At 47.7% G+C, this 27887-nt stretch overlaps 1 protein-coding gene across 2 annotated transcripts in view; it reads right to left on the bottom strand.

Annotated features, from left to right (window-relative positions):
- Positions 1 to 27887, bottom strand: part of STOX2 (storkhead box 2) — a 104866-nt gene that overhangs the window by 66098 nt on the left and 10881 nt on the right. Inside the window, exon 2 of one of the 2 annotated variants that reach the window (XM_035111718.2) lies at positions 27030 to 27667. The exons of the other annotated variant lie outside the window; for it this stretch is intronic. Within the exon in view, the coding sequence (XP_034967609.2) occupies positions 27030 to 27183 (154 nt within the window). The 5' untranslated portion in view covers positions 27184 to 27667. The remainder of the gene's footprint in view (positions 1 to 27029; positions 27668 to 27887) is intronic. 2 annotated transcript variants of the gene reach the window in all.

Genomic DNA, 27887 nt, shown 5'->3' with positions numbered 1-27887 from the left:
CCTCCAACCAACTGTGTGGAAATTATAATGGAATAAAACCAAACCATCACACGCACAACAAAAACTCAGACCCACAGAACCTTTCCTCATTATATTAAATATTACTTATTTGACGTTGAAGACAAAGTGGACAAAATTATTGCTTTTGCATTCCAAAGCAATAGCAGATAATTAGTTGTTCTTATAAAACAAAATCCCATTCACTAAGAAGTTCCATTTTGGATACAAAAACACAATTCTGCATCATATATAAAATTCTGTTGCCATGCTACTAATAACTAATCTCCTTCCCTTTTCTTTCATAAGTAATCCTTCAAGTGTGGAAACCACTCTGTGTAAAATTGCAGGGATTCAAGTTAGGACAGGGGTGTCAAACTCAAATTCATCGGGGGCCACATCAGCAGTTTGGTCACCCTCAAAGGGCCGGTTGTATCTGTAGGACTATGTGTCCACTCTTTATTATCATAAATTATTGTCACTGCATTCAATTATTACTGTTTTTGTAATAATGTAAGTAATAATAATAATAATAATAATAATAATAATAATAATAAATTTTTATTTATACCCTGCCCTCCCCAGTCAAAAACCGGGCTCAGGGCGGCTGACACCAACAGAATTACCATAAAACATAAAAACAATTAAGTAAAATACAGATTAAAATACCGTATTAAAATTTAAAGTGCAGCCTCAAATTCAAGTATTCCATAAGTCCAAGCCATAAGGGAGGAAAAACACAGGGGTCAAGCTGAGTCTAACCCAAAGGCCAGGTGGAACAGCTCTGTCTTGCAGGCCATGCGGAAAGATGACAAATCCCGCAGGGCCCTGGTCTCCTGGGAAAGAGCGTTCCACCAAGTTGGGGCCAGTACTGAAAAGGCCCTGGCTCTAGTAGAGGCCAATCTGGCCATCTTATGGCTCAGGATCTCCAGAATATTGTTGTTTGTGGACCTTAAGGTCCTCCGCGGGGCATACCAGGAGAGGCGGTCCCGTAGGTACAAGGGTCCCAAGCTGCATAGGGTTTTAAAGGTCAAAACTGCGTCGCAGAGGCTCGGGACTCTCCGTGCGGCGCTGCTCCAGCCACCTTTCTACCCCCCCCCCGGCCCCAGCTGTTTGTCTGCGCTGGGTCCCGCTGGCTGGGGAGCTCGGCGGGCCACATGACGAGGTCTGGCGGGCCGGATTTGGCCCCCGGGCCTTGTGTTTGACACCCGTGAGTTAGGACGTCTGTAACCCTTAGCAGCCACTGAAGCTGCAAACGTGACACCAATGGCAAGTCCAAAATAAGCTGTGTATTGACCAGTAACTGCTACTGTTTGTTTCCCTTTCAGAGGCAAAGGAAAAATACATTAGGATGACTGAAAAGGGTAGATGCACTATCTCTACTGACCTGAATAACAATCCATTAGAAGTTGACATGGCAGCACAAAACAACACTGAGACACACACACACACACACACACACACACACACACACACACACACTAGACAGACACCATCACTCCTGCAGCAAGGGAGCCAGCAGATAACACTGTTCCTGTAAGTTATGCCAGCCATCTCTGTTCCATCTTGTAGCCAGTGATTAATCACTCTGCAGCAGAGCAACTCATGCAATGCAGGCCATGGAAAGGGGGGCGGGAGGGACAACACCGTGGGAATTTTACGCCTGGTTAGGAAATCTTTTCATCTACCTGAGAAACTGAAAGTGGTGCAACCAATGAAGTGGAAATACAAGACAGTAGTTTTGATGACTGGATGTGTGTGATGGCATCCCAAGATCAGCAACAAAAGATAATTCTTCTGTTTATTTAAAAAAAATTATAGAGATAAGGGAACTTTTTACATTATCAGTAACTAAGTAATTCCCTGAAGGCACACTGTGGGCCCTAGCCACTGACACAATGAAATACTAATGAGCCCATTTTACATCTTGGAAGGCTGATAAATAGTTATGGAGTCCAATGAGCCACAGATGTAAAAGCATGACTAGCGTCATGTATGACATGTTAAACACTAGAGCACAACAGACTGAGTCTAAGACTCTATAAAAATAATTTTTGGATACTATTCACATTTATTCTAGATGAAGCATTTTTTGTTCCCAGTTCCTTACCACTGGAAGAATGCATTCAGACAATAGCTAATCACATGGCAACTACTTAAAAACTTACTAGGTGGAATGGAAATCCCCTGTGGCCTTCGGTCATGTGAAAAGGCCAACATTACTTTAGGCCCTTGCAATAAACAGGAGGATTCATCAGATTCTACAGCAGGGGTTCCCAAACTAAGGCCCGGGGGCCGGATGCGAACTAATCGCCTTCTAAATCCAGCCCGCGGACAGTCTGGGAATCAGCATGTTTTTACATGAGTAGAATGTGTCCTTTTATTTAAAATGCATCTCTGGGTTATTTGTGGGGCCTGCCTGGTGTTTTTACATGAGTAGAATGTGTCCTTTTATTTAAAATGCACCTCTGGGTTATTTGTGGGGCATAGGAATTTGTTCATATTTTTTTCAAAATATAGTCTGCCCCCCCCCCACAAGGTCCGAGGGACAGTGGACCGGCCCCCTGCTGAAAAAGTTTGCTGACCCCTGTTCTACAGGAAATACTTTGCCATCATAACAATTGACTGACCAGTATCTGCCTTACACTGGTGCAACTTCTTCAGCTACAAGTGCAATGCTGGCAACATATCACAAACCATCACTCCTTTACACGCAGGCAACCCCCAATTTGCACTGGGGTTGTATACTTGATCATTGCATGCATCGGTGGAGTGCATAAGCCCACCCTCTTCCAGGTCCAAAAATCACCTCTGCATGCATGGTCACGCATGCTTAGAATCCGTGCAAAATGTTCGTTGCCTGCATATCTTGGTTGCAAATAAGCATAGTCGTTTGCATATTGCCTTTTGAGAAGTTAAGCCAAAACTGCATCCTACATTCTAATTCTGATTCTCTGGTGCTGTTGCTTATGTAGCTAGAACAGCCACACACATTCAGGTCATATCATCAGTCTGAAACCAATGAGGTAATGGGAAATGAGGACAGAGAACAGAGAAAAACAGATACAAAGGTACCCTCCCTGTTCACTTGATCTCTCGCCCACACCTTGGTCACTTACTTTGGGCAGCCTCCTGTTTGAGTAGTGTGAGGGACAGGGGATATCGCGAAGTCCCTCCCCTCCTGAGTTCAAGCCCATCCCCGAGCACAGGGGAAAGCAGAGAGAGTTCCGATTCCAGTGGGGAAGCAGGAAGTCGTGTCCGAGGCTCAGGCAAGGTAGCGGAGCCAGGGTCTCAGGTGGAACAGGAAGGGGCAAATAAGGGGGGGAGACCCATCCCCCCAACTCCGGAATTGCGCAGAAAGAGGAGAGGAAAGAGGATGGGTCTACCGAGGCTTTTGTGTTGGAGAAAGACGCGCCAAAAGCCATTCGGAGGTTCTGAACCCGACTGAACACATAGCTCCGTGTATATAGCAATGACTTCAGCACTGTAAATACGCAGCACCAATAAAAGAATAAAATGCAGAGCTGTGTAGAGTCGTTACTCTGAAGTAGCCCGCTCCGGCCACTGTGACAGCAACCTCCGAATCTTTTTTTGGGCTACTTTGGAGTTGCCGGGATGAGTGCGTCAGAGGCGGAGAAATGGCGGCAGATCGCGGAGAAAGCCCAACAGGACCTGCAGCAACTGGCGCTGCAGGCACAGGGGGAATTAAAGGCAGCTAAAGAAGAAACCAAGAAGGTCCAGGAGGACCGGCTACAACTTGCGGAACAGGTGAGAGCGCTTCAGGAAAAAGAGCAGCAATTAAGGGCGGTGGCGGTAGAGCTCCAAAACAAGCTGGATGCCGAGAAAAACAAGGCGGGAGGGGCCCCCCAACTCCAAGTGCTGCCAGGAAGGAGAGCGGGGACCCTAGTAAGCAAGTTCAATGGAGACCCGAGGGAATATCATGGCTTTGAGACTGAGATCGTGTATGCTCTTGAGCTGCACCATGATGAGTTCCCTGATGATGAGCACAGGGTAGCGTTTATTGTGGAACACCTTACAGGGGCAGCCAGGGAGTGGCTAAGACCGTTAATCGCGACAAAAAATCCTTGCATGAAGAATGTCAAACTATTTCTAGAGGCTTTAAAAACTATGTATGCGTCCGATAGTCATATGGACCAGACCAAGGAGGAACTGCATAATTTAAGGCAAAGAACAATGACAGTTCGCGAATATTGGGCGAGATTCACCATGCTAGTGCACAGACTGGGGTGGGAACTGCACTCGCCTCCGATGGAAGCGGCGTTCTACCTGGGGTTGAATGAGGATGTGAAAGATGAGCTCTCGAGAGGTCCAAAGCCCAGTAATATGGATCAGCTGAGCAAAGCGGCTCTGGCGGTGGGGGTGAGACAGGAATCCCGGTGGAACGACAAGCAAGCAACGCGCGCAAAGCGGGCTTGGTTCCCACGGTCGCAGGAGAAGCCACTCCCCCAACAACCCTTCCAAGCCACGCCTGGGACCAGCCAGGACCAGGAACCCATGCAAATTGATAGCGCGCGGGCTTTTCAAACCCCAGCGGCGACAAGACGCAAGGAGGGAAGGGGCGGGAATTGCTTTCTCTGCAACTCCCCCCAGCATCTCGTCAGAGACTGCCCACATCGCAGAGAGTGGCAAGGAAAGGCGGGAACGGTTGTGCCCTCCCCCACTGACGCAGCACCACAGCAGGGAAACGGGAAAGCCTGGTTGCAGGAGACAAGGGGCAGCAGCCAGGCGCAGTCAGCAGACAACAGCCCCAGCCCGCCCACCCGCACAGCGCGGAGCAGAGCCAGCCCACCCCTCCCAGAGCAGGAGTGGTTCTAGAAGTGACGTTAACGCTCCCAAATGGCTATCCCCTGACAGTCCTCGCCTTAATTGACAGTGGTGCATCTGCCAACTTCTTCTCGAGAAACTTTGCAGAAGAGCACCAAATAAAACTTCTGCAGCTGGACTGTCCCTTGCACGTAGCCACCATTGACGGCAGGGAGCTGCTGGGAGGGGCCATCACTCATCAAACCCCCCCCCCATGAGAATGACGGTGGGAAGGCACTCTGAGACACTGGCATTCAACGTCACCACCATCTCAGACCCCCCCATCGTCTTGGGCATGAGCTGGCTGGCGCGCCACGACCCCTCCATCAGTTGGCACCAGAGATGCATCACGTTTGGGTCGGACTTTTGTCTGGAACATTGCATGCAGCACCAACCAGGGGAGGGGCCTCCAATAGCCACGGTGGCCACCATGCACGTCAAAGGGGGTGAGGCGATACCCAAACCATACTGGGACCTGCAGGAGGTCTTCAGCGAAGCGGAGTCCGACCACCTGCCCCCACACAGGTCTTTTGACTGCCAGATCAACCTGGTGCCAGGGGCAACGATACCCCCAGCCAAGCTGTACGCCATGTCAGATCAGGAGCTGGAGGATCTGCGTGCGTTTATAGACAAGAACCTCAAACGGGGGTTCATCAGAGAAAGCAAGGCAGCAGGGGGCAGCCCGGTCTTCTGGGTGGACAAGAAAGACACGCAACAGCGCCGTCTTGTGGTGGATTTTAGACGACTGAATTCAGTGACAGAGCCAGTGGCTTTCCCCATGCCCAGAGTGGACGATCTCCTGACAGCGGCACGCAGGGGCAAGATTTTCACCAAGCTAGACCTGAGGGGGGCGTACAACTTAATCAGGATCCGGGAAGGCGATGAGTGGAAAACCACGATGTTCACGCCCCTGGGCTCTTTTGAATATCTGGTGATGCCCTTCGGGTTGCAAGGGGGCTCAGCATGCTTCCAGGCCTTCATGCACCACGTCCTGGGGTCCCTCCTCTTCAAGAACTGCTTGGTCTTCCTGGATGACATCCTTATCTATTCCAACGACCCAGTGCAACATGTGAAGGATGTCAGGGAGGTGTTGCAGCGCCTGAAGGAGAACCACCTGTATGTGAAGCTGGAGAAGTGCAAGTTTCACACCAGGGAAGTAGACTTCCTGGGCTACAAACTGTCAGACAAGGGGCTGGCGATGGACAAGGACAAGGTACAAGCCATCCTGGACTGGCACAGCCCCAGGACGCGCAAAGATGCCCAACGCCTCCTAGGCTTCGCCAACTTCTACAGGAAATTCATCAAGAACTTCTCACGGGTTACGGCTCCCATCACGGACTGCCTGAGAGGCAAGCAGAAGTTCAGGTGGACACAGGAGGCGCAAGCAGCGTTCGAAAGCCTCAAGAGGGTGTTCGCTTCGGACCAAAACCTGTTCCACGTGGTGCAGGATGCGCCCCTACGCGTTGAGACCGATGCTTCAGACAGGGCTTTGGGAGCGATCCTGTTGCAACTGGACGCCAACAGAGAGTGGAGACCTTGTGCCTTCTTCTCCAGGAAGCTGACCCAGCCAGAACGCAACTACACGGTGTTTGATAGGGAACTTCTTGCGATCCACGCTGCTTTCCAGCACTGGCGACACTTCCTGGTGGGCGCCAAGCACCCCATCCAGGTGTGCACAGACCACAAGAACCTGGAGTTCTGGAGAACAGCCAGGGTGCTCAACCAGCGGCAGATACGGTGGGCAGAGTTCTTCTCGAACTTCAACTTCTCCATCCACTACATACCGGGGGAGCAGAACGTCAGGGCAGATGCCCTCTCCCGCAAACCAGAGTACATGGAGCAGGAGTTGCCACCAGCACCCAGGCACATTTTCCCCCCATCAGCATGGTCCTGCGGAGCAGCAGTGGTGAGCGAGGCAGAACTCACAGCACTGACGGCAGCAGATGAGTTTGCCACCCGCATCTTCAGAGAACTGGGAAGGGGGGGGTGCAGGCAAAAGACTTTGCAGAACGCAGGGGGCTGCTTTTCCACAAGGGGGCACTATACCTGCCCACCACCCAGCTTAGACGTAAGATCCTCAAGCAGATGCACGACAACCCGACGGCGGGTCATTTTGGAAGGGACAAAACCGCTCACCTAGTCATGAGACACTTCTGGTGGCCAGGGGTGCGGGAAGATGTTAGAGACTATGTACGGGGCTGTGACACCTGCCAGCGGGCAAAGGTAGTCAGAGCAGCGCCAGCAGGATTGCTGGAGCCCTTAGCCACACCTCACAGGCCGTGGGAAGTGGTGTCCATGGACTTCATCACGGACCTGCCTGCATCCAGGGGCAAGACCGCAGTGTTGGTGGTGGTGGACCTTATGTCCAAAATGTGCCACTTTATACCGTGTGCCAGGGCGGTCTCTGCAGAAGAGACAGCCAAACTGTTTGTTGACCACGTCTTCAGACTGCATGGATTACCTTTAAGGGTTATTTCGGATCGTGGCCGCCAATTTGTTTCCAGGTTCTGGAGGCGGCTCATGAACCTCCTGCAGGTGGAGGTCAGCTTATCGACGGCTAGACACCCGCAGACTAACGGACAGGCGGAGAGGGTCAACGCCATTCTGCAGCAGTACCTGAGATGCTACGTCAGCCAGAGGCAAACGGACTGGGTGGATCGCCTGCCACTGGCGGAATTTGCCTACAATAAAGCAGTGCACGTCTCCACAGGGGTGTCGCCCTTTAAGGCCAATTATGGGCGCGACCTCAGATCTTTCCCGGAGAGGGAGGGGGAGGAGGAGGAGGAGGGCCCACGGGCAGAGGATTGGGCAGAGGAACTAGAGACGGTGCACCAACAGCTCAGAGAGCACTTGGAGAGGGCCAAGGAAGCGTACAAGAAGGGGGCAGATCGCCACAGGCGACAAGGGGAGGTCATCAGGGTGGGGGACAAGGTTTGGTTGTCCTCGGAGGGCCTTCCCATTAGAGGGAGGTGCAAAAAGCTGGCGCCCAGACGGCTGGGCCCCTTCACGGTCACGCAACAGGTCAATCCGGTGGCCTTCAGATTGGCACTACCAGAGGACATGAGGGTGCATCCAGTGTTTCATAGATCGCTGCTGTCGCCGTACAGGGCAAGCAGCAGGCTCCGAGACAGCGAACAAACCCCCGAGGGAGGGGGGGAGAGGGAAGGCAGGGAGCAACTCAATGAGGCCACGGCCATCCTGGATTCACGGAGAGGGGTGGGGGGCCTGGAGTACCTCATGGCATGGGAGGACGCCCCGCCATCCCAAAATGAGTGGGTCCCAGCCTCTCAGATACAGGAGGAATTCTTGGTGGAAGAATTTCACGCCCTCTTTCCCCACAGACCCAAGCCCTGGCACATGGAAAGGGAGGGGGAGGGGGAGAGGGAGGAAGTACTGGAGAGCAGTTCACCATGGGGATGGGAAGCGGAGTTTGAGGAACCAGAGGAAGAAGTATGGGCGTCGCCGAGATCCACTCAGTCAGAGGAAGAAGCAGACTGGCAGCACATTTTTACCCCCACCAGCTCTGACGCCACGGACTTTTTGGGATTCCAATCCTCCCAGGCGGAAGGGGGGGGGGCTCGCAAGACTGGGGGGAGGTGTTCACACCAACGGGCTCGGAAAGTACTGAGTTCTTAGGCTTCCAGTCGTCACCGACACCCGGGGGGGACCTGGGGAGGGGAGAAGGGGAGCTTGGAAGGGGGGTGGATGTGAGGGACAGGGGATATCGCGAAGTCCCTCCCCTCCTGAGTTCAAGCCCATCCCCGAGCACAGGGGAAAGCAGAGAGAGTTCCGATTCCAGTGGGGAAGCAGGAAGTCGTGTCCGAGGCTCAGGCAAGGTAGCGGAGCCAGGGTCTCAGGTGGAACAGGAAGGGGCAAATAAGGGGGGGAGACCCATCCCCCCAACTCCGGAATTGCGCAGAAAGAGGAGAGGAAAGAGGATGGGTCTACCGAGGCTTTTGTGTTGGAGAAAGACGCGCCAAAAGCCATTCGGAGGTTCTGAACCCGACTGAACACATAGCTCCGTGTATATAGCAATGACTTCAGCACTGTAAATACGCAGCACCAATAAAAGAATAAAATGCAGAGCTGTGTAGAGTCGTTACTCTGAAGTAGCCTGCTCCGGCCACTGTGACAAGTAGGAAGAACTTTGAAGCCTTCCTCCCAATCACATACAAAACTTTGTGCAGCCACACTCATTTCAAGTTACTACCATTTTTCACAACTGTGACACTTGTGGCCACTGTTAGAAACAGATTCCTGGGCTAGATGGACCTTACTTATGCAGATAGGCTCTTCTTATATTCTTATCCTTATGGAGGCAGTGTGATGTACTGTAGTGGTTAGCGTGTTGGGACTAGGACCTGGAAGACCAGAGTTCAAATCCCCACTCAGCCATGAAAGCTTAGGGGGTGACCTTAGGCCAGTTGCAATTTCTCAATCTAACCTACCTCACAGGGTTTCTGGGACAATAAAACAAGGGAGGGGGAGAGTACGGAGGACACCACTGTGAGTTCCTCCAAGTCAACGAATACAAATGCCACACACACAGAGGAAGCTTTAGGCCAGGCTTCCTCAAACTTGGCCCTCCAGATGTTTTGGGACTACAACTCCCATGATCCCTAGCTAGCAGGACCAGTGGTCAGGGATGGTGGGAATTGTAGTCTCAAAACATCTGGAGGGCCGAGGTTGAGGAAGCCTGCTTTAGGCTCTCCCAGCACAAGAGGTGTTGATAAACGCCTGTTTGTGTCCCACGTTGCCTTCATAGCTGCCAAGTTTTCCCTTTTCTCATGAGGAAGCCTATTCGGCATAAGGGAATTTCCCTTTAAAAAAGGGATAACTTGGCAGCTATGGTTGCCTTGAGAGCAGGCTTCCCCTCCAGATGTTTTGGACTACAATTCCCATCATCCCTGACCACTGGTCCTGTTAGCTAGGGATCATGGGAGCTGTAGGCCAAAACATCTGGAGGGCCGCAGTTTGGGGATGCCTGCTTGAGAGTATGTATGTCATGCTGAAAACTCAGGGTTTTCACCTCCCCACTAAAAACAAATGGTTGCACAGTTGTGCTTATAACGACACAGAAAGAAGACTTGTTTAAAGAAAAGATTCCAACAATGGAGAATATACATGATAAATGGCCAAGATTATGGAAAGCAAGATTTCTGTCCAAACTAGTTGAAGGAAAAGTCTGTACCTGTACCTGTTTTGTGTGATACAAACTTGCCTGTAACAAAACTGAAAGTGAAGCACTAAACAGAACAGATCACTAAGGATGCATTACAATGTGCAATACCTTGTACAACTATCAGCAGCAAATTGTACAAAAACAGTATTAGCTTATTTTCTGCTGTGCCTTTAAAGGTAAAATCATCAGAACCACAAAGGCGGGGGGGATGAGAATTCCTGCAATTAAGAGTTGACAGTTCTGCAAGCCTAATACAGAAAAGCCATCTGCGTGGCATATCTCATTACAACACTAACTTCCAAAAATGTAGAGCAATTTAAACCTCTAAGCCACTGAGCTTTAGCAGGAGACAAGCATATGTGATTAGAAGTATACTTTTTTCACCATAATACCTTTTAAAATAACACTTTAGGCACAGAACTTCCTAACAACACAAACAAATGCAATTTTAAAACTGAGTGAATTCTTCTGGATATTTGCAGTAAATAATTGCTTTTTACATAGTTACATTCTTCTGTGGTTTATCTACATCTTGAGCACTATTGATAGCCAAAAATAAACAGATTTCCATTTCAAGTATCAACTAGGCAGTTGCCTTTGACAGTAGAGGTCAAACCAGTGGGTTGCTACGGGTCATTCTCCTAGAGACCAAGGGGGAAATTCTCATGTGCAGTAATTTCTATTGAGATTAATTATACACACATATACACACACACACACACACACACACACACACACACACACACTGCATTATTACAGAAAGGCTATTTTAAGCTGCTTTAATTATTGAACAAGAAAAAAATACCTAAACAGACCAACAAACCAACTTATTTCCTAAGATTTTCATGCTTCACTCAGATTAGGTGAATAAATACAGTAGACACCACACAGAACTCAATACTACTTTGGGCCAGTTAAAAATTCTTTATTCAGAAACTATTACAGGTTCAATTGGCATGCAGAGATTCCTACTACATAAAATCCATAATATAACAAGTGCTATACTGATCTGTGAGTCTCAATTATTTGAGTGATGGGACCAGCAAGCTGAACCAGTACACATAAGAGTTAAATTTCCTCTTTGTGTTAGAGGCTTTTGTTTTAAAATACAGTGGTACCTCGGTTTATGAACACAATTGGTTCCGGAAGTCTGTTCATAAACTGAAGCGTTCATAAACTGAAGCGAACTTTCCCATTGACTGTAATGGAAAGTGGATTAATCTGTTCCAGACGGTCCGCGGAGTACTTAAACTGAAGCGTTCACAAACTGAAGTGAACTTTCCCATTGAAAGTAATGGAAAGTGGATTAATCCATTCCAGACGGGTCCGCGAAGTACTCAACCTGAAGCGTACTTAACCCGAAGCATGGGTGTAATTGGTTCCGGAAGTCTGTTCATAAACTGAAGCGTTCATAAAATGAAGCAAACTTTCCCATTGAAAGTAATGGAAAGTGAATTAATCTGTTCCAGATGGGTCCGCGGCGTTCGTAAACCAAAAATTCGTAAACCAAGGTGTTCATAAACCGAGGTTCCACTGTAGTAGACTATTTTAGATATGTCTACTTGCAAAAATCTCTTTAGTTCAAATTTAACATGATCTCACCCATGTTTACATAGAAGTAGCCTCAATGTATTTCAATGAGCTGTCCATTCAAAAGTGTATGTGCTTGATACTAAGAAAAAAAAGAGTATTATACTGAATCAGAGGTGAAGCCCTAAAAGTTGGTGAAATTAAGAAACTAAGAACTTATTGCATTGTAAACATAAACTGACAAAAATAGCACACAGAAAGATAAAACAGTATTACCAAGTACTAGCTGGCCCGGCCACGCGTTGCTGTGGGTCATCCCTGTGATTCCCCCCACCCTGTCCCGATCCATGACGTATCCCACCCCTCCTCCCTCCAACCCCCTGGCTCATCCCTGTGTTTCGGTAGGACAGCCTTCCCTCTGTTTTCTCCGGAGAGTGTTGTCTCCTTCCCCCGTATCGCCATACATTGGCCCCTGCACACGCATCGTGAACATTTTTATATATTTAGATTAATTTTTTTAAAATAAGAACATGAGAAGCAAAAGTTATTGTTTAATTTTATTTTTGGGGTTGTCATTTATTTTGGTGGGTATTGTATGATTTGGGCGTATGGCAGCCCCAGGGCTATGTGTGCGGATTTAACAACAAAGGTAAGGAGCAAAAAAATTAAAGACAATTGTTTAGTAGTGGTGCTTTTTTCCACAGAATAGAATTTCTTCACTTATACTGCTGTGCATACATCCTGAAAAGATACAAAAAAGTATTTAAAATCTTGGAATGTTCTCTGGAGAGAAAATCGAAACGATTTTGACTTCTGCTGCACTTTTGCACCAGATCAAATCAAACTAAAATAATATGAGCAAGTGGATACAGTGCATCATGAGTTACGTTGACTAGAGGATTATGGTACATTAACAAGTCTCTGGGCAACACCTAGAAGCTGCAGCCAAAACACCTCCCAAACAGAGAGAGCAGGCCTGCATGCATTGTGTCCTCAGAAAAATAATTCAGGAGAATTGTTATAGACTACCACCATTGTCACTCCAAATGAAAAATAAAAGGAATATTATATTACTTCTGGAAAAACAAGGCATAAGAAAACTTTCTCAGTTTGAAAGGATACTGACTGTACCCAGTGGTTGTGCAGCAAATGCAAGTGATATTTTCTTCCCCTCCCCTTCAGTCTATAGACCCTGACCCTGCTCCCTGCCCTAAAAAAAACCCCACTTCTGGATTTGTTCTGAATATAATGCAAGACCAATGTTTTTTAACAAATAAAATTTGACAGACTGGCTGTATAGGATTCCCAGTGGCCAACACCAAAGAGTAAGCTTAGACTTGGAAAATAGGAGACAAACTCTGAAAAGTGAGGAGGGAGAGTGCACAACTCTGGAAATAGAGAACCTTTGGTGTTGAAAAATCATTTTTCTCCTCTCGCCCAAGTTAATTCCTTTTCTTGTAACTGTTAGTGCCTAATCTCCACTTTCTGAGGGACTCCTCTCCGCTGAAGTTACGAAGGAAAAAGGAGGCAACTGGAAGTTCAGAGTAAGTATGTTAACCCTGCACACATGTTGCAGAATGGGATGACAGAATTCTATCCCAAGGCGGTAGAGTGAACCATGTATTTCAGAATAAAGGGGGCCGTGGGAGATGTCATTTTAAAATCCTACCTCACATTAATCGTGCCCTCTATTTATTTATTTTTAATAGTACAACAGGAAGAAAGGTTTTAGCATAGTCATTTCTGTGTGTCATTCTTGTGCTTGCAGGGAGTTTCACATATAGGGGACCTGTCAACTATCTGTCCACAATCCACCCATGTCATAACTCTAGCACTGTATTCTGGTGCATCTATAGTATGTCAAGGATTACAAAAACTGACAGCCCAGCCCTACCAGAAAATTCATATGGGAAGAACTGGTAAAGTCTTGTTTTAGGACTGTTCTGTACTTACGGCATATATTCACCAGTCATGGGCATTAGCAAGGCAATTCTCAGAAATTATTCAGCAGGGCAAGTTCTCTTTGGCCTGTAAAACCACATTAATATTCTACTTTGACTGTGACTAATGTTAATCTACTGGCAAACTCAGTATTCACACATTTTAGTAATTAAAACTAATGGGACTCAAATACATGCATCAAGATTGGGAAGATATCCCTTGTGATACAATTTTTCTCTGAATCCAATAGGAACAATGTGAGTGTAGAAAGCAACTATCTTTCACCTATGAATTGCACAACACCAAAAGCAGATTATGCGCTAGACTCAAGATACTTCATTTCAATTTCAGCTCTTCTTCCTTGGACAAATTGTTCCTTGATTGTTCTTGAGAACAGCAATAGCTTCCTCTGCTCAGCACCCCTCATATCCTCGTTTTTGGATTGGAAATAATATAAATGCAGAATTGTACAATTGTAAGCGACCCCAAGGGTCATCTAGCCCAGCCCCCTGTAATGCGGGAATCTCAACTAAAGCATCTGTATTTAGTTGGAATCTCCTTTCTTGTAACTTGAATCCACTGGTTCAGGTCCTACCCTCCAGACCAGCAGAAAACAAGCTTGCTCTGTCTTCCATGTGACAGCCCTTTATAAATTTAAAGATGGCTATCATATCTCCTCTGTCTCCTCTTTTCCATACTAAACATACACAGCTCCCTCAACTGTTCCTCATATGGCTTGGTTTCCAGACCCTTGATAATCTTTGTTGCTTTCGTTTGTAGAAGTTCCAGCTTGCCAATATCCTTAAACTGTGGCACCCAGAACTGGACACAGTATTCCGGTGTCAGCCAGCTAATAGCATAAGGAACACCAACATTTTGTGGACTCTGATTATCATTCTATTTCTCTAACTGTTTAAGTCTGTGGTTCCAAACGTAGGGCACACACCCCACAGGAGGACAATTTGGATGCTTGTTTAGACCAAGTTAATGGCTTTTTAGGCTTCCTCCACGTGAATAGGAGTTCATTTTTTTGAATAAGAAGAATTATGTGTCATGGGGGCATCAGGATTTTAGAGATGCTTAGGTGAGGTGTGGCCAAAAAAAGGTTGGAAACCACTGGTTTAAGTCAAGCCCTCTGGTCAGTTTATATAACTGATAAGACTTAGGCAATATCCCTTACTTATGCTTCAGAACCTGGTTTTGGAAGGAAATCAGAGGTGCATTTAGTACAGTTACCCATGTTTACCCAGCTTGCAAGGATTATTGACCCTATAGTTATTGTTGGATGTGAAACTGAGCTAGCAAAGCAACCAGGACAAAGTTTCCCAAACTGCAAGCATCATTCAGTAGGTCTGCGGAATGTCCACATTAAATTATATTTTTATGGCTTATTTTATTTCTTATACAGTACTGTCTTTTACTGCATTACTTGAATTTTATGGGATGCAAATTGTAATACAATAAAACACAGTATAAAAATATAAAGAAGCAATAAAAATTCAATTACAATTCAATTACAATCATACAGCATCTAGCACAGTGCATTGGAATTTCTACAACAGGCAGAAAAGCATGAAGTGGTCCACCTAGACCAAAGACTATCAGCAACTACCAGATGGTCCATGAAGGTGGGAAATTTAGAACCACTGAACTAGGGTATATTGTGCCACACACAATTTTTGTTGCAAACACCAGAAAATTATTTCATCAGACATTTGGTCCCAATAGTTCAAACAATATTAAACAGGACAGCAACCCAATAGAATTCAGGAACCTAAATAAAGTTTGTAGGCCAACACCATCATCCAGAATTGAGACTAAGTTCAGAACAGTGAACTCAGTATAAACAAAGACCTGGGCTTAAATATAAAGGTAAAATCCCTTGATGGGAATTTCACATACTTAAAAGTTGAGTTGGTTGCTAATCTGGCAGCCTTTGAGTTTGACAGTGTTTCAAATGGCAACAGCTAGCTACACAAAAAAATTAAATCAATAGTTTTTGATTTTATGCTGACTTAGAACGCAATCACACACAAGTTTAGCACAGAACTCCTATGCAAGTTCTGTGGAGCTTTCTCTCACTTGAAGTGTGCACGGAACAGCGACCTTGGACTTATTGACAAAAAAATAAAAAATCAAGTAATCTCAATGTGATGCCCTCCATCTTTCAGACACTAATTACCTCGCAGAGAACCAATCACAAATAATTCTTGCCAAATGTACTCATTTCTAACCTCGAGCCATGGAAAATATACAGCCTTCATGATGACTAAATACATCTTACATATGTAGATATTCAAGCAGGAAATCAAGAAAGAGGAGGTCTGCGGAGCTGCATCAATAGAGGAAAATGTGTCAGCTAAAATGTCACCAGTTTTTGAACAAGTTGCAGCATGAACATCAAAAATAGTCCATGGAATGTTGCCACTACCTTGACAGGCACTGACTATTGGTTCCTCAGACACCCCTTCCTTCTACCCAACTTGCCCTCCTCCTTTCCCATTCCAATGCACAGCAGCAATCTGATGGGAAAGGAAAAGAAGTCATGATGGGCAGCCCTCCCAGCACACCCCACACATGCAACAGCAGAGTTTCCCCTCCACTTCCTACACTGCAGGGGGTTGGACTAGATGACCCTAGGGGTCCCTTTCAACTCTGCAGTTCTATGATTCTATCCCTGCTTGCCACAAACTGACCTTCCAGTTAGCTGTATTTGCAAGACTATCGGGGCTTACAAATAAAACAGAAAGCTAAAACTATATATTCTTTTAATATATAAAAAAATGTGGGTAGCCACATTTTTGAGCTATTTTTATGGGAAATGACACTGCCGGCATGGATTGCCATAAGTCTGCATTTTCCCAGACATTTTAGCAAATTTCCGCCCACAGTATTCCGGCTATCTTTGGGAAATTCCGGACATATGGTGTCAGAGGGCCTGATGTGGCTACTCTAGAGTAACGACTCCAGCATGGTCTTTTTAGGCTTTTATTAAGTGCTGATTATTTACAGTGGTCAGAGCGGTTAATATACATCCTTAAGGTGAGGTGTCAGAACCTCCGAATGGCGATTGGCGCGTTTTCCTCCAGCATAGAAGCTTTGGAAGACCCAACCTCTTCCCCCTACGTTTGCGTCGCAATTCCGGAGTTGGGGGAATTGGCCTTCCCCCCCTGCTCCCATCTTCCTGTCCCACCTGGGGCATGGGCTCCGCAACCTTGCCTGAGCCTCGGACATTACTTCCTGACTCTCCGCTGGAGGCAGAGCTCTCCTTGCTCTCTCCAGCGCTTGGGGATGGGCTGGAACTTAAGATGGGAGGGACTTCCCTGTATCCCTTGTCCCTCACATCCACCCCCCTCCCAGGCTCCTCTCCCCCCCTCCCTAGGGGCTCTCCGCTTGCTGGAGATGAGTGAAACCCCAAGAAGTCCGTGGTGTCAGAGCCTGTGGGTGTAAAAATTTCCCCCCAATCCGGCGATCTTTCCCCCTCCCCCTGAGAAGACGGGAATCCCAAAAAGTCTGTGGCGTCAGAGCTGGTGGGAGTAAAAATGTTCTGCCAGTCTTCTCCTGCCTCTGACATAGTCGACCTCGGTGAAACCCACACCTCTTCTTCCGTATCCTCAAATTCCGCTTCCCATCTCCATGGAGAGCTGCTGCCTGCGATCCCTTCCTCCCGCCCCTCCCCCTCTCCCTCCCTTTCCATGTGCCAGGGCTTGGGCCTGTGGGGGAAAAGGGCGTGGAACTCTTCCACTAAAAATTCCTCAGGTACTTCCGTGGCAAGTATCCACTCATTGTGGGACGGCGGAGTGTCCTCCCATGCTATGAGGTACTCCAGCCCTCTCACCCCTCTCCTTGAGTCTAAAATCTCAGTTGCCTCGTTGAGTGGTCGGGCGTCTACCCTCTCCCCCCCTCCCTCTGGAGGCTGATCACTGTCCCTAAACCTGGTGCTTTCTCTGTACGGCGACAGCAGGGATCTATGAAACACTGGGTGCACTCTCATGTCCTCAGGCAGTGCTAGCCTGAAGGCTACCGGATTGACCTGTTGCGTGACCGTGAAGGGGCCCAGCCTCCTGGGCGCCAACTTCTTGCATCGCCCCCTGGTGGGAAGGCCTTCAGAGGACAACCAAACCCTGTCCCCTACCCTGATGACATCCCCCGGTCGCCTGTGACGATCTGCCCCCTTCTTGTACGCTTCCTTGGCCCTCTCCAAGTGCTCCCGGAGTTGTTGGTGCACCGTCTCCAGTTCCTCTGCCCAGTCCTCTGCCTGCGGGCCCTCCTCCTCCTCCTCCCCCTCCCTCTCTGGGAAAGATCTGAGGTCGCGCCCGTAGTTGGCCTTAAAGGGCGACACCCCTGTTGAGACGTGCACCGCATTGTTGTAGGCAAATTCTGCCAGTGGCAGGCGATCCACCCAGTCCGTTTGTCTCTGGCTAACGTAGCATCTCAGGTACTGCTGCAGAATGGCGTTGACCCTCTCCGCCTGTCCATTGGTCTGCGGGTGCCGAGCCGTCGACAAGCTGACCTCCACCTGCAGGAGGTTCATGAGCCTCCTCCAGAACCTGGAAACAAATTGGCGGCCTCGGTCCGAAATAACCCTCAAGGGTAACCCATGCAGTCTGAATACGTGGTCAACGAATAGTTTGGCCGTCTCTTCTGCAGAGACCGCCCTGGCACACGGTATAAAGTGGCACATTTTGGACATGAGGTCCACCACCACCAACACTGCTGTCTTGCCCCTGGAAGAAGGCAGGTCTGTGATGAAGTCCATGGACACTACTTCCCACGGCCTGTGCGGTGTGGCTAATGGCTCCAGCAACCCTGCTGGTGCTGCCCTGACTACCTTTGCTCGCTGGCAGGTGTCACAGCCCCTTACATAGTCTCTGACATCCTCCCGCACCCCTGGCCACCAGAAGTGTCTCATGACTAAGTGGGTGGTTTTGTCCCTTCCAAAGTGCCCTGCTGTTGGGTTGTCGTGCATCTGCTTGAGGACCTTACCTCTGAGTTGTGTGGTGGGTAGGTACAGGGCTCCCCTGTAAAAAAGCAACCCCCTCCTTTCCTCAAAGTCTCGTGCCTGCTCCCTCCCCCCTCGCAGGTCTTGGAAGATGCGAGTGGCAAACTCATCTGCTGCCGTCAGTGCTGTGAGTTCTGCCTCGCTCACCACTGCTGCTCCGCAGGACCATGCCGACGGGGGAAACACGTGTCGGGGCGCCAGTGGTAACTCCTCCTCCATGTACTCTGGCTTACGGGAGAGGGCATCCGCCCTGACGTTCTGCTCCCCCGGTATGTAGTGGATAGAGAAGTTGAAGTGTGAGAAGAACTCTGCCCACCGTATCTGCCGCTGGTTGAGCACCCTGGCTGTTCTCCAGAACTCCAGGTTCTTGTGGTCCGTGCACACCTGGATGGGGTGCTTGGCGCCCACCAGGAAGTGTCTCCAGTGCCGGAACGCAGAATGGATCGCGAGAAGCTCCTTATCAAACACCATGTAGTTGCGTTCTGGCTGGGTCAGTTTTCTGGAGAAAAAGGCACAGGGTCTCCACTCTCTGTTGGCATTCAGTTGCAGTAAAATGGCCCCCACCGCACGGTCTGAAGCGTCTGTTTCGATGCGCAGTGGCGCGTGCTGTACCACATGGAACAGGTTCTGGTCGGAGGCGAACACCTTTTTTAGGCTTTCGAACGCTGCTTGCGCCTCCGGTGTCCACCTGAACTTCTGCTTGCCTCTCAGGCAGTCAGTGATGGGAGCCGTAACACGAGAGAAGTTCTTGATGAATTTCCTGTAGAAGTTGGCGAAGCCTAGTAGGCGTTGGGCATCTTTGCGCATCCTTGGGCTGTGCCAGTCCAGGATGGTCTGCACCTTGTCCTTGTCCATCGCTAGCCCCTTGTCTGACAGCTTGTAGCCCAGGAAGTCCACCTCTTTGGTGTGAAACTTGCACTTCTCCAGCTTCACATACAGGTGGTGTTCCTTCAGACGCTGCAACACCTCCCTGACATCCTTCACATGCTGCACTGGGTCATTGGAGTAAATAAGGATGTCATCCAGGAAGACCAAGCAGTTCTTGAAGAGGAGGGACCCCAGGACGTGGTGCATGAAGGCCTGGAAGCATGCTGACCCCCCTTGCAAACCAAAGGGCATCACCAGATATTCAAAAGAGCCCAGTGGCGTGAACATCGTGGTCTTCCACTCATCGCCTTCCCGGATCCTGATCAAGTTGTACGCCCCCCTCAGGTCGAGCTTTGTGAAGATCTTGCCCCTGCGTGCTGCTGTCAACAGATCGTCCACTCTGGGCATTGGGAAAGCCACTGGTTCTGTCATGGAGTTCAGGCGTCTAAAATCCACCACAAGACGGCGCTGTTGCGTGTCTTTCTTGTCCACCCAGAATACCGGGCTGCCCCCTGCTGCCTTGTTTTCTCTGATGAACCCCCTCAGATCCTCCAGTTCCCGGTCTGACATGGAGTACAGCTTGGCTGGGGGTAGCGTTGCCCCGGGTATCAGGTTTATCTGACAATCAAAAGACCTGTGGGGTGGCAGGTGGTCGGATTCCGCTTCGCTAAAGACCTCCTGCAGGTCCCAGTACTGTTTGGGAATTGCCTCTCCCCCCTTAACGTGCATGGTGGCCACCGTGGCTATTGGTGGCCCCTCCCCTGGCTGGCGCTGCATGCAATGTTCCAGACAAAAGTCCGATCCAAACGTAATGCATCTCTGGTGCCAGCTTATGGATGGGTCGTGGCGTGCTAGCCAGCTCATTCCTAGCACTATGGGGGGGTCTGAGATGGTGGTGACGTTGAAAGCCAGTGTCTCTGAGTGCCTTCCCACTGTCATTCTCATGGGGGGGGTCTGGTGGGTGATGGCCCCTCCCAGCAACTCCCTGCCGTCAATGGTGGAGACGTGCAGGGGAAAGTCCAGCTGCAGCAGTTGGATCTGGTGTGCTTCCGCAAAATTTCTTGAAAAAAAATTGGCCGACGCCCCCAAATCGATTAACGCTAAAACCGTCAGTGGGTACCCATTAGGGAGTGTCAGAGTCACTTCTAGAACCACCCCTGCTCTGGGGTGTGTGGGCTGGCGCTGCCCCTCTGTGGGAGGGAGGGAGGGGGCTGGTTTCCGTTGATTGCGCCTGGCTGCTGCCCCTTATCTCCTGCAGCCAGGCTGTCTCGTTTCCCTGCTGTTGCGTTGAATCTGTGGGGGCGGGCATAACAGTTCCCGCCCTTCCCTGCCATTCCCGGCGATGCGGACAATTCCTGACGAGGTGACTGGGGGAGTGGCATAAAAAGCAGTTTCCTCCCCTCCCCTCCTTGCGTTTCTGTGGTGCCGGGGTTTGAAAAGCCCCCCCGCGCGCGCGCTCCTCCGATCTCCATCGGTTGCGGCTCTGGGCTGGGTCTGGGTGGGGTTTGGGGTGGGCCCTGGGGTGGGGTTTGGTGATGAGGTCTGTCCTGGGAGCGTGGGAACCAAGGTTTTGCTGCGCGCGCCGTTTGTTTGTCATTCCATCTGGATTCCTGTCTCACCCCCACCGCTAGCGCAGCTTTGCTTAACTCATCCATAGTCCGCGGTTTTGGACCTCTCGCCAGCTCATCCTTAACGTCTGAGTGCAAACCCAGGTAGAAGGCTGATTTCACTGGCTCACTGTGCAGATCCCACCCCAGTTTGTGCACCAGCATGGTGAATCTCGCCCAGTAGTCTCTAACTGTCGATTTTCCTTGTGTTAAGTTATGAAGCTCCTCTTTTGTGGCTTCCATTTCAGAGTCACTTGCGTACATAATTTTTAAAGCTTCTAAAAATAGTTTTGCGTTCTTCATGCAATCATTTTTTTGCGCGATGAGCGGTCTTACCCATTCTCGGGCGGCCCCCGTCAAATGCTCTATGATAAAGGAGACTCTGTGCGCGTCATCTGGGAATTCCGCTGCATGCAATTCCAGCGCATAATTTATTTCTGTCTCAAATCCTAGGTACTCCCTAGGGTCGCCGCTAAACTTGGTGACTAGGCTCTGTCCCCTTCTCACTTGGACTAGCTGCGGCTGGGGCGCCCCCCCACCTCTAGCGGCTTTCTCCTCTTCCAACTTTTTCTGCAGGTCCAATACCATCACCCTTAGCTGTTTCTCAGTCTCCTCTTTTGTCCTCACCTGGTCCACCAGCTTGTTCAGCTCCTCCTGCGCCCCGCGCGCTTCCTCCTGAGCGGCATGCAATTGCTGCTGGGCCTGGGCTGTCAGGTTCAGTATCTCCTGCTTCGCCGCTTCAGCCTCCCGCCTCCAACGCTCAGCCTCTTGCGCGCTCATCGCGGCACTCCAAAGTAGCCAAAAAAAGATTCGGAGGTTGCTGTCAGAGGGCCTGATGTGGCTACTCTAGAGTAACGACTCCAGCATGGTCTTTTTAGGCTTTTATTAAGTGCTGATTATTTACAGTGGTCAGAGCGGTTAATATACATCCTTAAGGTGAGGTGTCAGAACCTCCGAATGGCGATTGGCGCGTTTTCCTCCAGCATAGAAGCTTTGGAAGACCCAACCTCTTCCCCCTACGTTTGCGTCGCAATTCCGGAGTTGGGGGAATTGGCCTTCCCCCCCTGCTCCCATCTTCCTGTCCCACCTGGGGCATGGGCTCCGCAACCTTGCCTGAGCCTCGGACACTACGTCCTGACTCTCCGCTGGAGGCAGAGCTCTCCTTGCTCTCTCCAGCGCTTGGGGATGGGCTGGAACTTAAGATGGGAGGGACTTCCCTGTATCCCTTGTCCCTCACATATGGCAACACTGTCCTCTCCCTAATCACCCCCACAGGGCCAACTGGCACCAGCTGCCCTGCGGAAAGGAAGAAAAGAGGCAGGCAGGCAAAGACAACATCAGGACCTGTTCCAGTTGGACTGTCCCCTCCATGATCCCCACAGAGCTAACATAGCAACTACCTTGTGGGATGAAACAGCCAATGTCAGCTCCCACCCCACCAGAACTGTTTTCTTTTGGGGGGGGGATGTGGCTCTTGATGTATCTGTATTTCAGAAGGATTACTGGCCACTTTGAGGACTGCTGGAAAAGTGGAATATAAATCTACTAAACAAACAAGAACATGCATGGGCTATCTTAATTACAACTCATCTTCTTGCACTGATTTTAAGTAATGGGCTTCCAATACATGGTTAAGTGCAAATACATAATAGACAGTGAGAGGCAGTGTTAGAAATTCAGATATATTAGTTAGGTGCCAAACACCACCTTAAAGCTAAGTTACAGTTGTCACAATGGGATGTCTATTTGCCAGGGGGTGGACTACATGACCCTTGGGGTCCTTTACAATGCTACTATTATATGATTCTATGATCTCAACTACAGTACATTGATTGACTGTAGCTTGCTCTTACAATTCACTTGTCCCAGTGTGCAAGTAGGAGAAACACAAAGAGTGGTAATGAAAATGGTATTAACTATGGACTAAGGCAGAGGCTTTTAAATTGTGGTCGCCAACCTGATGTCCAGAAATCTCCACGTAGTTGCAATTGGGCCCAGGCCAGTAGCAAAATGCACTTTCTAACACTTCGCTTGCTAAGTTCTCAATAAGCAGCATTTGTTGTTGTTACTGTTGCTGTTTCCTATTAGTTAAAATTCATCACTATTATAGTATCTACTGTTACTGTCATTTTCAAGTTATAAAAATTATTAGGATAGACTTAGTCAAAATCTCTCTCTAGATACAAGGTCAAACATGTTTATTGTTGCAGTTTCATTTATTTCAAAGGCATCAAAGTCAGTGTGATTTCTTATGGGATATGTATATTTTCAGCGTGACCAATGAACTCTCTGCATAGCCTCTGAACCCTATGCTTACTCAGAAGCCTGAAGAAACTCTGAACTTCAGCAGAGGCCATTTACTAGACAATTATTCATCAGCAAAAGGCACAGAATCTCACCGTGAAAACATCACTACTTTACCTAGCAGTTTCTTCATGGGTTGTCTATCAGCTTTTTCAAAACATTTCACTGTTTATTAGTAGCCCACTCAAAATAGTATTCAAAATGCTAATATTAAGTACTGGTGTTATTTACTATAAATTCATAATATTACTAATTCATAAAGTAAATGCAATTTTTTAAAAAGAAGCCCTCTCCCATTCAACTTTGTAGACAGTTGCACTTCTACAGTAATTATTTGGACCATTTTGTTATTCAAAAGCACATACCCTGTCAGATTACAATTCTTAGTAACTGTTAAGACCACTTTCAGGTCTTTTACAATCAAGTGGTATGCAAATTGTATGAAATAAAATAAACAAACAACACTCAAAACTCTTACAGCCATTTACAGGAAAACTGACCTTCGGTTCCAAAATAATCAGGGTTGGAGCAACTCCCGTATATGGAATGGTTACACTGTTTGGGGTTTTTATGGGTTGTTTTTTTTTTTAAAAAAAAGCTGAGTAAAGGGGACATGATAGCGCTGCATAAAATTATCCATGTGTGGAGAAAGTGGAAAGATATTTTTTTCCCTCCTTTTGTCACAACACCAGAACTCAGGGTCATCCAAAGAAGCTGAATGGTTGGAGATTCAGGACAGGCAACAGGAAGTTCTTCTCTTCATATAGTGCATGTTTAAAAGTATGGAATTCTCTACCACAAAATGATGGCCGCCAACTCAGATGGCTCAAAAAAGGGGATTCATGTAGGATGTGGCTACTGAAGGCTACTGGTCACAAAGGCTGTATAACACCTCCAGGATCAGAAACAGCATGTCTCTGAAAACCAGTCACTGGTGAACCACAGCATGAGAAGGGCATTGTACGCAAGTCCTGCCTACGGGCTTCTCATAAGACATCTAATTGATCACTGTAGGAACTGGAATATTGGATTAAAGTAGCCTTTGGTCTGCTACAGTCATGAAGATCTTGTGTACATGTATTGGTGTGGGAGGGGTTAGAGAGAATCGTTTAAAAAGAATTTTAAATTAGATCTTGTTTAATAAACCCATGCCCAATCCCGAAGACTCAAAGTGCATACTAATGAGTTTACAGTCTTTTGAGTGTAGGAGGGAGAAGAAAACAATTTACTTGCTTGCATCCCTCAATGTCCTTGGGCTCAAACAATCAAGCCCAAGCAAGCAACCTTGTCTCCTATCTCCCAAACAATACAGCACTTATTTATAAGGGACCACAACAATACTAATAGTAATTAGGCTAAATGACTGGATAAACAGAATGCAGCCCTCTTGAAAAGCCCATGTGTTTCAAGGCCCTCTCTCCTGAAAAACAGTTTGGGCGACAAAGAAAGCATTTGTATTCACAGTCACTGCTACTTTTATGCAAGACGACTTCCTATAGATTTCCTGTCAGGAAGAGAGCTTCCTTTTAAAATAGCCGGAAGTGTTTAGATACAGTACCCATTCCTCCCAAAACCAATATTTGGAAAGGCAAAGGACAGAGTTCATTAAGAGAGAGAGAGAGAGTCAACCCACAAAGAGGCCAAAATTACTTTTCCAGCTACAGTATCACATGCTAGATTTGCTTTACATCATTCTTGTTTCAACTGCCACTTGTGCTATGCTCCTAACAATTATAGTGTATTACTCATAGTGGATGTGTCACCTGCTCCCACCCCCCACACCACACGTTCTTGCATTGTAGCACTGCAGATTATTGCCTCTAGGATATTCAAAGATGTAACATTCTGTTTTAGAATGTCCAGACACAATAGGCATTCCCTTCCCATCCCCCAAGCAAGTACAGACTCATATATGTGTCTATATTACTTACACACATACACACACCTCTGGAATCAGACAACTCAGTATTGATAATCAAACTGGACCATGCAACCACTCTCCAGAATCTTGTTTTTATGAATACACACATACAGTACTTTGCATTTAATTCATGCTAATTGCCACCTATAAAACTCTTAGGAGAAATACATCTGTTAAAAGGATAACTCTTTCAACACTGCTTTCAAGAAAAACAAAGAAACCTGTTTTTTCCCTCCATAGTCTTAATACAGTTGCAGAAAACTAACTGACTATTCTGTTAGGCATTATCTAATCATTCTGATCTAAAATGTTCCAAATCTCTCTCTTTTCTTGGGGGGGGGGGCTGCACTGTCATAATGAACACCAGCTCAGATTCTAGGTGTATACAGTGAGGCCAGATTTCTCATAGGTGTGTTGCTAAATGTACTGCAGCAACCAAACTCTAAACAATATAGTTGCTTTTCAGCTCCTAAAAGCATAAATTACACTTGTCATTTCATTTAATGCATACCTTCTGAGCAAGACAGATAAGCTTGTTCACCAAAACTTAGTCAAGTAATATTTCCATAAAAGATTTCTTCTTCATGTTTATGATTGCTGACAAAAGAATGTTCACAAGAGATTATTAAAGCACAAGAATCCGCTCCAGTACTGTTTAAAGAGATATATTTATTAGAATGCAAAGGAATAAGTTAGGTATGTAAATTGCTGATAACCACTAACTTTGACTTGAAACTGGGGATGGGATACAGGAAGGAGATGGAAAACCTTTTCTAGCTATGTATAAGAAATCTTCATTTCTCTAAGCTAAAGCGAGTCTCACAGGGGAAAATATGCCTTGATGATAAATGGGATATTTGGCATCATGGTCATGAAACATTATGTCGGATTGTCACACTAACGAAGCACTCAAACAACAAAGGAGGCTTCCAAGATATTTTGTCCTTCTCATCAACATTCTCTTAAAGATTATTTCCTGTTCCCTCCTGAACATCTCAAAAGGGAATCATAGAATGAATGGAACATAAAGACATCATTAAAAGGGAGGGATGAGGCATTTCCTTTCATGGTTTTTATTAAAAGATGACTGTTTCCCCTTGTTATAATCTTCCACAGCTTTATTGTTTGTGCTCTTATCCTGCCATGCATGCACAAGCATGTTGGTGCAGTGTCCATTATTTCTAAAGAGCTTCCACTGAAGCAATTGAATAGATGAACATACACATGTGACACATAAACCACAGACACCCTGTCCTCCTAACACACAAATGTTTATATTTATACTTAATTTTGTATAACCAAAAAGAACTTCCCCAGAAAAAAAACAGTCAACTGGGACACGAAGGCTCTATTCACAGAACCCCCAACAGCAGCGACACTTTTTGTTGTTGTTTAGAAAATGAAACGCAGAAATGCCTATTGAGATAATTGCATTTAGCTGGATTAAGAGACAATATCTGATTTGGTAATCATGATTTAGCAGAAGGAGACCAGGGGTGCAGATTTGGGAGTGGGGGGGAGAGACTTCTGGGATCACATCTACTAGGCATTTTGATTCGTTGAAAATACTGATCTGACCATTTTTCTCTCAATTTATTTTAGGGGGAAGGGGGGGCCTGGAAGGCTTTAAACACCATATTGAGCAGGCCCTGCTGTGAATCTTCCTGAGGTACAAAATGGTGGATGTGAGCTTTAAAAGAAATTGCATTATTCATTACAACCTATGTTAATCAGTCACAAGATAACCCTTTTTTACACTGCACAGGGGAGATAAACAAACATGCCAGCCCATGCCTTGAAACAAACATACAGATGTACACACACACACACACACACACACAGCCAGTTACTGACCAGATGTCATGTAGCCCCGTGAAGCCTGGGAAAGGAAAGCTGGGGGGAAATGTTTGTGCAGGCGGTAGTCCTTTTCACTGCGGGACCTCATGCGATCAGAAAAATCAGAGCTAGGCCAGGCCCGCCGCAAGGTTGTACTTCGCGTCTTCTTCATTTTGAGGCTACCTGCAGTCTAATCCACCACGAGCGGCGGCGGCGGCGGCGGCGGCGGCATGAGCCAGGAGGCCTCACAGCTTGCTCGCTGCACTCGTTTTACACACGTCTCTTTACAGGCACCGCTCGGGTCGGCTCTGCAAGCAACATTTTGCTACTACCTTGTCCATCAAGCAGACCGCAGGTCCTTTCCTTTCCCCCCTTGGAAAAATCCAATTCTTTTACACACGTCCCACAATGCATTACAATTCATTGGCGCTCAAGCCCGGCTTGTAGCTTCCAGAGTCAAGTGGAGGAGAGGCAAATTATGTGGCTTCTAAAGCGGGGGGGTAGTGGCGGTGGCGGAGGAGGAGGAGGAGGAGGAGGAGAAGAGCGACCGGAAAAAAGGGGGAGGGGGGGAGAAGAGAAGCGATCTGCAGCGTGGAAGCTCTGGGGTCCCAAAACAATAGGTCGATTCAGCACAGAAAGGCTCGGCCAACTGTGATCTGCAACACAAAAGGCCCGGGCGAATTAGGCAAAGCAGGCTGCCTTTGGGCTTGACCCGAAAGACCGCAGGGAGCAAAGCAAAGCAGCATCGGGTCTGCAATGCCATAGGATTCGCGGGGAAGTGCTGGTAGCGGCCAAAGGCTGGCTTCCCCCGCCCTCCTCCAACCTATCAGAATCCGAGCAAAACATCAATGGAGCAGCCGAAAAATCATGGCTGCT

Source organism: Zootoca vivipara, chromosome 9 (assembly GCF_963506605.1).
Source record: "Zootoca vivipara chromosome 9, rZooViv1.1, whole genome shotgun sequence".
Classification (NCBI taxonomy): domain Eukaryota; kingdom Metazoa; phylum Chordata; class Lepidosauria; order Squamata; family Lacertidae; genus Zootoca; species Zootoca vivipara.
The sequence above is the reverse complement of the archived record's forward strand: the minus strand, read 5'-3'. Positions and strand labels throughout refer to the sequence as shown.